This window comes from Sycon ciliatum, chromosome 11 (assembly GCF_964019385.1).
Source record: "Sycon ciliatum chromosome 11, ocSycCili1.1, whole genome shotgun sequence".
Lineage (NCBI taxonomy): Eukaryota > Metazoa > Porifera > Calcarea > Leucosolenida > Sycettidae > Sycon > Sycon ciliatum.
Genome location: NC_088653.1, coordinates 17,765,809 through 17,780,420, shown reverse-complemented (window position 1 = coordinate 17,780,420; position 14,612 = coordinate 17,765,809). Strand labels below are relative to the sequence as shown.

At 46.6% G+C, this 14,612-nt stretch overlaps 1 protein-coding gene across 1 annotated transcript; it reads left to right on the top strand.

The window, feature by feature from the left end:
* The first annotated feature begins 6,054 nt into the window (after positions 1–6,054).
* Positions 6,055–8,765, top strand: LOC135827398 (NACHT, LRR and PYD domains-containing protein 1a-like). Its single transcript, XM_065339891.1, has 2 exons — positions 6,055–8,244; positions 8,651–8,765. Exons 1-2 carry the CDS (start codon positions 6,201–6,203, stop codon positions 8,674–8,676), a joined length of 2,070 nt encoding a protein of 689 aa, XP_065195963.1. The 5' UTR covers positions 6,055–6,200; the 3' UTR covers positions 8,677–8,765.
* The last annotated feature ends 5,847 nt before the right edge of the window (positions 8,766–14,612 follow it).

The following is a 14,612-nucleotide window of genomic DNA, read 5'->3' as shown; positions in this document are numbered from 1 at the left end:
TGAAAACTTGGCCTCCAGCCGAGTGTCACGTGAACTGTGGTATTTTTTTGCATCTACTAGTATTGTATGACACGTTTGCGTGCAATGTTTTAGAAAAATTGTTTTCTCCTCACACTGGATCTCGCGCTTAACCCCCCCCCCCCCCCCCCAACTTGACCTGACACTTCACTGATTCACCACTGGCATCCAGAGAACTAAAGAAGTTTTATCGAACCTTTGACGTCTTTTCCCGCGAAAATGGCGGATTCTGCTCGAAACGCAGTGCATTTGGCAGAACCATACAAACCCTATGGCAGGCACTTCCTTGAATTCTGCTCAATTTCTTTATCCACATACCAAACATGCATGAAACATTCCAGAAAAGCCTTATCAAATCTTGCTGATATGTCGTGGTGGGACGATCTACTCACCACCCACTGCTTTAGGAGCTGCATCTGCCCCCTTACTCCTTAGTAGGCTCCGGCGGATTATGCTCGCGAAATCATGGAATTATGCTTTCATGGATTCTCGCATTATGCTTGCGAAATCCTCATATTATGCTTTGGCACTCAGGGATACATACTCACTTTGTTGTACTTATGGAGCCTCAAAGTTCGGAAAATTGTGCCTTTTCGTACTTGCAAGTGGCCATTAGTACAACAAAATACATGAATATCCCCATACCAAGATGACCATGCATGCTAGAGATCAACATGGAAAGAGAAAACATGACTCCTTCTATTCATTACTTGATTTCTTTTGTAAACAGATTTTTTATTGCTAAATTAGTTTGAGTTACCTTTGAAAATTATCATGTTCAACTGCCTTCGTAATCGTCATACTCGTCCAACCGATGTCACCCTCACCCTGCGAAAAATCAGCTCATCTCTCCCGTAGCTCCACCTCTCCTTCCACCATGACCGAACATCACCTATACCTCATATTTTTAATTATTAGAACAATAACCATAGCTTGCACAGTCGATGGTCTCGATCCAGCGCGCTTCTCTGCACACCTTTTCGTTGCGAAGTAGTTTGTGAAAATGAAGAAAGTTGCGATTTCTTGCAAAAACAACGGAAAGTTGCGAAAAAAAGTGGCAAGCATCTTTGGAAAAGGGCTACTCTGAACCCTTTGCCATGCGGACCACCAGCACTGATCAGATGCATTGTACACAATTGTGTAGCTTACATACTGGAATTGTGGTACAACCATGTAGTTATGCTCCTACCTCCGAAAGGATGTCTCATTATGCTCCAGATTTTCAACCTCCAAATTATGTCAATAATTATGCCGGCATAATCCGCTTGACTTGCGTACAAAACACTCGCACTAGGGCTTGGCGGATAATGCCGGCAGAAAAATTGGCAGAATTCGGTACTTTTTCTGGTAAGTTTCATGCATGTTTGGTATGTGGATAAAGAAATGGAGCAGAATTCGAGGAATTGCCCGCCATAAGGTTTGTATGGTTCTGCCAATTTCGGTACAAAAAAAGCAGAATCTGCCACCTTTTCGAGCATTATCCGCCAAGGCCTAACTCGCACCGTTGCATATTGAACTCAAACACACACAACACATCGTGAAGCCTGAACAGTACGGATGGGTATCAGTGGCCACTTGTTTCAAGAACAACAGTGAAAACTAGGGTGCAATGCGGTGAATACCGTGACGTGAACTGCTAAGTTCCCAAGTTAGATAGAAGTACAGCAGCTTGTACAATGAGAAAATTATAACGAATTACTGCCATTTCACACAGTTTGTCACATGTCGCAAATATGGACAATAAAATGTCTCACAATGCGCCATGAGACACGTTTCCACACTTCACACACTGGTCGGAGTAGTGCCTGTGAAATCAGCAGCTACCCGTCCTCCCAGTACATGCGGAAATAGGGTTAGCTAGTAATAAAAGGGGATACTGATAATTCTCAGTAAAATCCTACATCACTGCCCAGATAACCACCCACTCGCCGTGTAGCGAATGTCCCAGCGTTTTGGGGAATTATTTCCAAGAGTAGAGTTTGCCACAATGACAAACCCTCGTGGAAGAGTTACACTCTAGTGTGCAGGCAGTCCACCCCAGTGAACAGTGAAGACTACCAGTACATACAAAGACTTTAGTGTAGATAGCCATATCTAGAGTCCAACATCATCCACACCAAACTAACCGGCCAAGTGTTACTCCATACAGCATTCACGGCAGTTCAGCATGCTTGCCAGTTGAGCGGCTGCTTTTTCAAAGGCGCACGGGCTGTCGGGCAAGTGCTTCCTGCAGTCACCACCTTCCTCTCCGTACGGCTACCTTTCTTTCCATACAGTGCTCGTATGCTATAGGGTAGCGTGATGCCTTAGTCATCAATATTCTCTCTTCGAAGCCACTGGTCCTCTCCGCAACGACGAGAATGCTTGTCCCAGACGTCCACGCGTCGCCGTATGCTTTCGTTTCCAGCGTAACATCTTGTGCCGGGCCAACTTGCTATCGAAACTTGAGTGACGAAAACGAGTGAAGTGAGCTGAGACAGAGTGAGCGAGTGAAATCTGACGTCAATTAAAATATGAACCTGTTTTATTTGGCTGTCTCACTGGTTAATAGCGTAGCCAGCTGCAGTCCTGTTTGGAAGGAAGTGGTGACGAGAGATCATGATTGTCTTCTGCCATCATTCCGCTGCCAGAAATCTCGCTGCATTGACGATACTACTAGCTCCAGACGTGGAGCCTCCCAATCGTCTTCTCTTCAACAGCAGGCGTGCATGAAAAGAATGTGCTTAGACAGGTTTGATTTTGTTATGGGACGCGGTCTGCAACTAAACTAGGACAGAGGTGTGACCGCTGAAATGAAGTACAATTTGTCTCACTCTATGATTGTTTGTCGCAGCAGCCTGGTGACTATGTTAACGGCTGTGTGCAAGAAAAATAGCCCTTATCAGCCGCATGTAGTCCGAAGTATGGTAATTCTATGGTGCATTTCTACGAATAATTTGCACGTATGATGGATGCAGTGAAAGGAATTATTGGTCTTTGACAACTGTGTGGTGGGTCTGATCTACTCACCTTCCAAGGCATAGGAGCTGCATCGCGCCTTGATCCTAGACTAGAGGGTTGTGGCGTTTCTGCGGATGCGGATGCGGAAAACTTGGCCTCCAGCCGAGTTTTAGGCGACCAGTGGTTTGTTGTTGCACCTACATGAACATGTACTAGCATTGCATGACACGATTGCGTACATTTCTTGGGAAAGGCGTTTGCTCCTCACACCAGGGCTCGCGCTTTCTCGCCAACATGACTGGACACTTCACTGATTCACCACTGCCATCCAGAGCACTAGAGAAGTCATTATGGAACCTTTGTCTTCTTATCTCTCGAAAATGGCAGATTCTGCTCGACAAGCAGTGCATTTGGGAGAACCATACAAACCTTATGGCAGGCACTTCCTTGAATTCTGCTCAATTTCTTCATCCACATACCAAACATGCATGAAACATTCCAGAAAAAGCCTTATCAAATCTTGCCGATAAGTCGTGGTTGGACGATCTACTCACCTCCCACTTCTTTAGGAGCTGCATCTGCCCCTTAGGTCTGTACAGGTATCTGTACATGTTTTTGATTTGGTTCTTTCTTCATGGTTTTACGCAATCTGTGTTGTGAAAAAGCCCGTTTTCAAGCAGTACATGTCCATGTCCATGTACATATAACATTGTTCTGTAGTGTGTTGCACCCGAGCTGAAACACTTTGTTCCTTTTCTGAAGGATTTATTGTTGTTATACCTTGGTCAGTGATCGACCTCGAATATAGGTTGCCTGATTTCTCACTTCTCTAAACAAATCGTCTTCTCAGCTGTAAACATTGCTACCAAGAGTCTCTCGCTCTGGCGCCACAGGCTATACGCTGTTTAGGAGCCGGAGACCCATAAACAGGGGAAGTGGACCCAATTCATCAGCACGCTGCTCCCGATCTCCCCTGTTTTGTCATGTCTTGCCCTTGGTTCTGTCTTCCGCAGCATTACGTTCTCTGCTGGACTGTGACCTTCAGTATAATTACTACACTCATGTGCAAATTTAAAAAAATGACTTTTAGTACATACAGACCATACACATCCACTCCGCAGTTTTTACTCTGTGTCTAATTCCAAGTTGGAATGTCGAGGGACCAGGTGACTTGCGTACAAAACGCTCGCACCCGTGCATATACAACTCAAACGCACAAAACACATCATCAAGCCTGAACAGTACGCATGGGTATCAGTGGCCACTTGTTTCAACGACAACCGTGATGAGTGAAATAGAACCAGGGAGCAATGCAGTGAATACCGTGATGTGAACCACACAATTGCCTAATTAAATAGAAGCACAGCAACTGGAACAATGGGAAAATTAGTCAGGATTACTGCCACTTCAAAGAGACAATTTGTCACATGTCGAAAATATGGACAATGAACAAAATCTCACAATGCCCATGTGACACGTTTGCACACTTCACACGTACTGGTCATGTCGTGCCAGTGAATTCAGCAGCTACCCGTCCTCCCAGTACATGCGGAAATAGGGTTAGCTAGTGATGAAAGAAATGATGGCAATTTCCAGAAAATTCTCCATTACTGAGAAGATCACCTCTAACTCCCCCTATGGGAACGTCCCAGGTTTTTTGGGGAATTTACACGATACCAGTTTTCCACGATAACAAGCCTTTGTGGAAGAGTTACACTCTTGTGTGCAGGCAGTCCACCCCAGTGAACAGTGAAGACTAGCAGTACATACAAAGACTTTAGTTTAGGTAGCTAATAGCTATGTCTGGAGTCCAACATCATCCACACCAAACTACGCAGCCAAGTGTTACTCCACACAGCATTCACGGCAGTTCAGCATGCTTGCCAGTTGAGCGGCTGCTTTTTGAAAGGCGTACAGTCGGTTGGTTAAGTGCTGCATACAGCTATCATCTTTTCTCTCCATACGGCTACCTTTTCTCTTCATACTGTGCTGGTATCCTGCAGGGTAGCGTAATGCCTTAGTCGTCAATATTCTCTCTTCGAAGCCACCAGTCATCTCCGCAACAATGAGGAGGCTTGTCGCAGACGTCCACGCTCCGACGAATGCTATCATTTCCAGCGTAACATCTTGTGCCGGGCCAGTTTCCTATTGAAACTTGAGTGACGAAAACGGACGAGGTGATCTGAGACAGAGTGAGCGAGTGAATTCGGACGTCAAAATAATATTAAAAATGTTTTAAAACCACTTTCTTGACTGGTGAGAAGCATAGCCAGCTGCAGTCCTTTTCGGCAGGAAGTAGTGACGGTTGTTCATAATGGTCTTCCTCCATCAGTCAGCTGCCAGCCAACTCGCTGCAGTGGCGATACTACTAGCTCCAGACTTGGAGCTTCCCAATCGTTTTCTCTTCACCAGCAGGCATGCATTAAAAGAATGAGCTTAGACTGGTTTGATTTTATTGTGGGACGCGCCTACACCTTGGACAGACGTGTGAGGGCGGTCATGAAGTGTAACTTGTTTCATTCTCTGATGGTTAGTCGCAAACGGTGACCATGTTGGCGGCTGGTGGAAGGAAAAGATAGCACTTCCCAGCTGCGGAATCAGCTCAGATTGGGAGAAGAAGCTGGGAGGCCACGTCCACCGAGCTAGCGATTCGGGTGTTTGCGCTTCGTTCCAGTCGACGACGTTTTTGACGAACATCTCTGCTGCGCACATGAGCGAGAACGAAAGGCTGTGGAGATCTTGACTTTAGTCAACAGTTTGGAAGGATCTATCGTCAATTACATCCTTGATATGACTTGCATCGCGCGTGCTTGACTCAAACTTCGAGAAAAAACGGATTTCTTTCAATCCAGGAGCGAACCAGAGCTAGAGATCTCTCTTTGGATACTCTCCACTGAAGAAAGAGAGAATAATGTATTTTGAACTGCATGCAAAGCAACTCTCTCTCTCAATTCGAAATAGTCACAGTACATGTACATGTACTGTAAACTGACCGTCGATCGACGAGTAGGCAGGATAACCAATCCAGCAGGCACGCTTTTACCCGAAAAAAGGTGGTTTCCAGACGCCAAAAACTCATACCGTGCACGCGCCTGTCTACCGTCACCTCCTCGCACATCGACCACCCCAGATTCGTAGAATCATCTGTCATGCAGGCAAAGTAAAAATGGTAGCGTCTCCTTGCACGACGTTGTTGCCTGGTGCTCCGTGCAGCTACTTGGACGCAAACCTGCCCGTGATCCATGGCGTCCGACGAGCAGAAGTTGCCAGCTTCTGTCCGAACTGCCCGTGATTTGCTGGCTAAGGCAGTCGAGAAGGCTGGTATTCAGATAAGCGGTGGACTTGCCAGCGATGCCAAAATCCCATTGAAGGACATTTTTGTGAACTTGACGTTGCTGACAAAGGCCGAACTTTCCAAGCTTTTCAGTAACGAGTCATCGTCCTTTTCGTCTGGTTCTGAACGAGCACGCCACCTGGAATTGTTCTCAGAGGCTCAGCCACAAAGGGTAGCTACTGCCGAGTGTGGCATTGAACTGGAAGATATTTTCTCCGATACCAGCGACTGGTCTTGCAATGAAGGGGCCGCGCCACGCCCGGGCTGTGACCATGAGGTAGCTGATTCGGGTTTACTGGCGCGTGCAAAAGAACCCGTGGAAGCGAACAAGAAGAATGTACTAGCGTTTGGAAGCGCTGGCTGTGGCAAATCCACGATCTTTCTGATCATGCTGGAATACCTCTGGTCTAAAGGTGAGCTGTGGCGTGGAAAGTTTGATCTGGTATTGGCAGTGGAACTACGACGTGCCGAGGTGCAAGCTTCTACGAGCTTGTGCGACCTGCTGGCACGTCGATTCTCCAGTCTGGATGTGGAGAAAGATGAGCTGTTGGAGATGTCACGGTTCTTTCGCAGCAACCAGTCCCGTCTTTGCATTGTGCTAGACGGGCTGGATGAGTGCAAGTTGGAGAACTGCAGTGAATACATGCGTGATCTACTGTTGAGAAGGCGTAGTGGTGATATGCATGTCGTGGTGACGTCTCGACCATGTACTGATGCTCATACCCTGTCGCAGAGTGGAGAGTATCAACAGCAAGTGGAGGTGGTTGGATTCTCACCAGACAACGTTGAAACGTACGTGAGGAAAGTGGTGGGCGGTGTGAAAGGCGAGGCTATGCTGGAGAAGCTCCGCTCACAACAGAGCACAATGTCGCTGATGGGCACACCTCTGTTTGCTGCCCTGGCCTGTGAATTGTTCATGGACGACCGAGACGGTAGCAAATTGCCGGAATCCAGTACAGGTCTGTACGAGTCGCTTGTCCGCCGTGTCATGGAACGACGTGCGGGCAAACGCTACAAGACGCTTTCCGCCATCAAGACGGACGAGATTGAAGTGTTGAAGGAGCTATCAGGCTTTGCACTATCTATGCTAGCTCAGCAAAAGATGGTGTTCAACGAGGAGGATGTCATTTCGGCAAAACTAAGTGCGCCTGCAATTGAATTAGGATTGCTTATGGCGTACGAGAGCACCAGCTCAACAGAAGACCGGCAATATCGATTTGCTCACTTGTCCATTCAGGAGTTCTTGGCGGCCTGGTACGTGTATAGCGTGATGTTGAACGACGAGAACGACGCTGTGTGGCTGGTGAGGAGAGTCGGCCATTACAGCGGTCACATGACCATGTTCTGGCGTTTCCTGATCGCGCTCACACCGCCAAAGCCAGCAGTCGCCATCATGGTGCATCTGTGGCGGATAATCTGCGATGACGAGCGTACACAACGTGCATGCAGCCAGACTGATACACGCCTGCTCGACGACATTGTCAGCCGTTCCCAGCCAACCACGCAGAGCAACGACGTAGACCGTATCCACGCCGTGCTAAAATCGGCGCTGTGGTATGAGAAGATGAAAGACCTCGCCGATCAGCTGCTGGTTGGCACTGCCGGGCAAGGACGTGGTCGTCAGCGTGTCGAAAATGCTCTGCCACGAGGCAGGGAGTTGACGGACGACTTGTACCTGGATACTCTTGTAAGCGTATGGAAGAACGAGGCAGCGGAGACGAGTGCAGAGGTGTTCCTGTCGGCTGTGCGTAAAGTCGATCCCGGGACTGCATCGCATTGTGAGCAGCATGCGATGACAAGCGCAACATCGGAGATATCGACGCCATCGTCATTTGGAGCTGCCCCGGCTGCTACTGCTGCACCCATACGGCCTCCTGCACAACATGACGAGGAAGAACGCCGTTGCCAAGCTGATTTGTTAGTAGCTTATCTAGAGCACTGCCAGCATCAAGGTACGTCATCTTGTAATGGGCATTGTCCATTCTCCTCTCGGCTCTTTTCACTGAATTTTTGTCATTTGCAACTCAGCCTGTTAGATTGCACTGCCATTGCTCATTTCCTCACAACCCATTTTTGCGTGGACGTGCAGGAAGTGCACCTTGTGGCTTGTGGCTTAACCAGCATTGCTATGCGCTGCATTCGCTTGGCACGCTACAAACATGTACGTGTGCTCTCTTTGCATAGGAATGACTGTACCGATGGTAATGTCTTTTCATCAGCCTTTTTGTCCGCATCGTCCAGCCTTGAGCAAGTGGATTTAGATTTAAATGAAGTTGGCATCGACGGCTTTGCTTTGGTCTGCCGAGCGCTGAGTTCATGTAGGAAGTTGCGGATTGTTTCACTTGATTTGTTATGCAGTGAGCGCGGTGCTGATGTGCCGCTGACGTCCATTCTGGAAATTCTCCAGTCTAACAGGAACCTGGAAGTACTGTATGCCCTAGGATATTCCTTCACGTATGGTCCTAAATCGGAGGAACGATGTGCACTAGCCCAGTTCGCACAGGCTGTTCGCCAGTGTAGCAATCTTAGTACGCTCCGCTTTTCTTCACGGTATGGGGATAACAGCAGGTTGGTGTCCGAGCTACAGCCCCTGGTAGATGATCCCGAATGTGCTCTCCGGCGTATTGGAGAGTTCTGATTGAAACGCTCACACTGTACAGTTGCCATGGTTATAGCCAGCACCAGCCGGCACAGATTCTCTTTGACACAGAATATTTCACTCTTTCTTTTTCAGAAGTTGATTTTCCAGCCGCTACAGGTAACTGCTTGCCTATAACGGGGCAGTGCAAATCCCATTTTCCTCTTGCCCAGGCCAAACACTGAGTTGATGGTATGAGCTTTTCCTGCCAGTGGTGCCTGTCTATATAGTAGATAATTTTCAAAAACGTTTCAATCTTTTCTCAATTGTTGAGCGCTGCCATGCTGATAACACTGCCTGCAATACAAAAATATTATTTTGAGTGTCTTGTACTGAGACGATGTTTTCACTCCATTTCCTTGTCTCTTCTGTGTTTCCTGAATTACACTGACAGTTGGCTGTGTGCAGTCTACCGGTATGCAGACTGTATGTTTGTTTGTGAAGAACACGTGGAGTGATTCACATGAATCTCAATCACTGGCATTATGCATGGGTTAACATTGTGTGTGGTATGACGGAGGAAGGTTTTTACCTGGCTCCTGTTACACCGGCACAGCACACACTCTTGTGGATAGTATTATTATGCATGTGTGTGTGTGGGGGGGGGGGGAGTAGGAGTTTCCGAGTGAACTGGCTAATGATTGCGTTGGACTTCACGGACGTGCTCTTACAATTTGTGAGCCGAGGGGGGGGGCAAGAATTAGGGGGAAGCAACGAACATACGTGTGTGTGCGTGTCTGTGTGTAAGTGTTCTACCACGAGGAGAGAGAGAGAGAGAGATATGTATAGAGTGCTGATTGGAATGTGCTCACAGTCTCAATAATTCAGTCCGATAATTATTTGAACAATGTGTGGGAAATTATTTCACTTTTCCTTACCTAAATGTTGTATAGGAATGGGTTTGCTCCCACACTGGAACTCGCGCTATTCCGCCGACGGCTTGACACTTGACTGACTCACGACTGCCATCCAGAGAACACGAGAAGTCCATCGAACCTTTGACTCGGCAAACCTGCAAGAAGGCATCACTCCCTGCTCAATACACAGTGTTTCGGGGAATTCACCCCTCATCAGTTGAGCTTGAGTAGGCTGAGGAAGATTGTGCCTGAAGAGCACCACTTACATAGTGCTGTCCAGGCACAAACATCACCAGGGATACAAACTTAGAGAGACACTCCGTTTCCAGCGCGACAAACACCACGTGAACACCAGATAACAGCGTGAGTCAGTTATCGCTCCTGGACGGTGAGAACAGACGTAGAGGACCCTACGTCATTCACAACGCTGTCACCTCCAAACCAGCTTGTCTCACGCCCGCGATGGGCACAACAGTACGAAATAGAGGTTGCGACTTCGGCCCCCATTCCTAAACAAAATCATCACCGAAGTCGCAACCTCTTTTTCGTGAATGTTGCATCCACGAATAATCCACAGTGCTGCAAAGTTTCAGAGTTCTCAGGGTTTCAAGCAAAATATTTCAAATACAATGAAATTGTTAGTGGACATTATAGCGTAGCCTGCAGTTCGGTCCTTTTCTTTGCTATAAATTTATCCTTGGCTCTCTATACGAGTCTAACAGTGATATTGTTAGTTCATATTTTATAATGTGGGTGGCCGGGGGGGGGGGGGGGGGGGGGGTGGTGGGGGGTTGAAAATATTTCTATCAAGGGACCTGCAACTGTAATACAATAGTACAATAGCCAACAAATATGTAGAAAACAGAAATGCATGTTACCGTCATTGCACATGGACGGGCGCAGCAGACCGAAGCTATCCGCCAGAACAGGACGATTTTGCAATCACCTACAGATATTTGAACTACTCCAGTATTCTCCGTGAGCTGTCCCATCATTCTACAATGGTTCATGCCACCATTATTTCTACAATGGTTCATGCCACCATTATTTCTACAATGGTTCATGCCACCATTATTTCTACAATGGTTCATGCCACCATTATTTCTACAATGGTTCATGCGGATTGCCACCATTATTTCTGGCACATGTAGTATCCATGGCAACATTCCAAGACCATCTCGGATTCTTCTGCAATTTGTGCCGCAGCCAAAGTATATAACAATGCTTGACTCCATCACTGGGGTTGTCAAACTGCCCATGACAAACGAACTTCGATTTCTCATCTGTTACATTTACTTCATTTTGGTGGCTATACCATTACTATACCCACCTTACGCAGCCAAATGCCGGCTTGAAATATCGTTATATCGTTATATCGATTGTTAAGCTATAAGTGTTATCGTTAAGCAGTTTTTGCATAATTATCGTTTCAGCCCTAGTATATGTACTGCCATGACTTGAGCATGCTTTATCCACAGCTGGGCGAAGAATGTGGTGTTGAATTCCATAGCGCACTTATTGCACTGGCAACACTGGCCGTCAGGGACGCCGATCGCGGAGTTGCCCTTTGCGGCCACCACTGTGGAGAGAGCTACCAAGTCTACTTGTGCAAAGTTCGCGAAACTCGGGGGAAAGCAGGAGCAGAAAATTCAAACTCTACGTCACGGGACCATCATCCAAAGAACGAAATCGAGTTTTTTTGTAAACGAATCGAACATTCCAAATTTTGAAGGACGCTTCACGCAGCTTCATTACAGTTGAATAGTTTGCAGGCAAGCTGCATACACCCAAGGGAGCACTGCACTTCACACAAATCCATTAGAGGTATAGTTTCAACATTTCGGTCTTCATGACCATCACCCGGAATGAAATGGATATGGACAAGTGAACAAGTTTGAATCGAATATTCTATACCAAAAGAATCTTAGAAAAGATTTGGCTAGTCTCGGTTGTTCTTGACCAAGTTCTAGACCAAGTTGATGTCTAGTGAAGTCATGTCCACCACTCTTGTGAGCCATAGTCTCCTTTCTCAACACATAACACATGTACATATCACTCCATCCGTTCAAGAATTACTACAATAGATCGACACCAGAGCAGAGTGTGTGCACGTGTCAAAACGAATGAATATTCTAAATGGGAAAATATGCCCTCCATCGGGTTCGAAACGAATATCAATCGAATATTCGAATATTCCTTGCAACTCGAATTTTATTATCCACACACCAAACACGCAAGAAACAAACCAGAGAAAGTTCCGGATTCTGCCATATTTTCTGCTTTTTGGTTATTAATTTTTACTCTTGGTAATACTGTGTGTACTACAGGTCTGTAGGGTGCTGCACCCGGGCTGAAACGCTTGGTTCTCTTTCTGAGCCACTTGTTGGGGTTTTTTTTCATTTCTAGTTATCTACCTCCAATATCAGTTGCCTACTTTCTCACTTCCCTAAAGAAATTTACATCTCCCCTATTAACATTGCTACCAAGTGTCTATCAAGCCACAGGCTATACGCTGTCTATGAGCCGGAGACACGTAATCAAGGAAAGAAGACCCAATTCATCTGCACACTGCTCCCGATCCCCCACTGTATTATCATGTCTTCTACTGTCGTGGACATGGACATCCGGTCCCACGTCTAGCGGCCCCAGGGCGCTGGCCATGCAGCCGTAGCACGTATCACTGCTGCTGGTCGCATGATCCTCGCATCGGATCAACATGATTGTGCACGGCATGCAACGACTTACGTTCTGTAGGCGCTGAGGGCGCCGGCCCCGGTCAATCGACCGGATTTCCATGTCCGGTACAGTAGTTGGGTCAGTCTTCCCCGGCATCATGTTCTCTACTGGATTGTGCACTTCAGTATATTTAAAACAAATTAAAAAAATAAACAAACTGACTCTTGGTACACACAGTCCATACTCATCCAGTCCATAGTTCTTAATTTGTGTCTGATTCGGTGTTGAAATCCCCACTTTTATGTTTATGTATCTATGTCATTCGGATCTTCCCAAGTTGTACAATGTACTGTTGAGATACCGAATTCAAATAAATCAATACCATACCATACCAAATGTCCAGGGAACAGGTGACTTGCGTACAAAACACTCGCAGACGTGCAACTTCAACTCAAACGCACAATACACATCGTCAGGCTTGAAAAGTACGGATGGGTATCAGTGGCCCCTTGTTACCAGGATAACAACAGTGAAATAGAACTGTGCAATGCGGTGAATACCGTGACATTGAGAAAATATTAACGAATTACTGCCTTTCCAAAGAGGCAGTTTGTCACAAGTCGCCAATTTGGACTATAAGAAAGTCTCACGATGTCCACTTGACACGTTTCCACAGTTTACAAGTGTTGGTCAGAGTAGTGCCAGTGAAATCAGCAGCTACCCGTCCACCCAGTACTTGTACATGCGGAAATAGGGTTCGCTAGTGATAAAAGGAACAATGATAATTATCAGTAAAGTCATAATCCACTACGCAGTTAACCCCAATCGCCATGTAACGAACGTCCCAGTATTTTCGGGATTTTCAAAGATTAAACGTTGCCACGGGAACAATGACAAAATTAATCCTTGTGGACGAGTTACACTCTAGTGTACAGGCAGTCCACCGCAGTGAAAGGTGAAGACTACCTGCAGAAATAAAGACTTTAGTTTAGGTAGTTATGTCTAGAGTCCAACATCATCCACACCAAACTAACCGGCCAAGTGTTATTCCATACAGCATTCATGACAGTTCAGCATGCTTGACAGTTGAGCAGCTGCTTTTGCAAAGGCGTACAGCCGGTTAGTTAAGTGCTTCATACAGCTACATGTACCACCTTTTCTCTACATACAATGCTGGTATGCTAGAGGGTAGTTTGATGCTTTTGTCGTCAATATTCTCTCTTCAAAGCGACGGCGAGAATACTTATCGCAGACGTCCATGCGACGGCGAATGCCTTCGTTTGCAGCGTGATATCTTGTGCCGGACCAACTTCCTATCGAACCTTGATTGACGAAAACGAGTGAAGTGAGTTGAGACAGAGTGAGTCGGTGAAATCTTACGTCAAAGAAAATGTTTAAAATCCAATGTAAGACGTTCCTCCATAGCGTTGGTGTTTAACTGGTGAGTAGCGTAGCCCGCTGTAGTCCTGGTCGGCAGGAAGTGTTGACGGTGGTTCATGATGTTCTTCTTCCATCAGTCAGCTTCCGACTCGCTGCAGTGGCGATACTACTAGCTCCAGATTTGGAGCTTCCCAATCGAAAAGAAAATCTCTTCAACAGCAGGCGTGCATGAAAAGAATAGGCCTAGACTGGTTTAATTTTATTGTGGGACGCGCCTACGCCTTGGACAGAGGTGTGACCCCGTCATAAAGTGTAACTTGTTTCACTCTCTGATTGTTAGTCGCAGCCTGGTGAGCATGTTGACGGCTGCTGGCAAGACAAAATAGCACTTCGAAGCTAAGGCACCAGCTCAGATTGGGAGTGAGAGGGAGACCATGTCCACTGAGCTAGCTATTACAGTGTTTGTTTGGGTTTCGAACGTGACATCTCACGGCCAAAAAAATCGCCCCCTCGTGTAGCACTTTGAGACATCAACACGACAGACCTGGAGGGCCAACTACCGGCGATAAAAGCGGTTGAGCGCAAGTTTTGTTCTCACGTTCGAAATCGGAAAAATGTGAACGTAAACTCCCCATTATTGAGTGGCGAACAACTTGCAGTGATGGGCTCCTAGATTTAGATCTGCTGCTTGTGATTTTACAGCAAAGAAGCCGCCTTCATTCACACCATCGTAAGCCTAGAAGGTATGATTTAGATTCATATACATGTA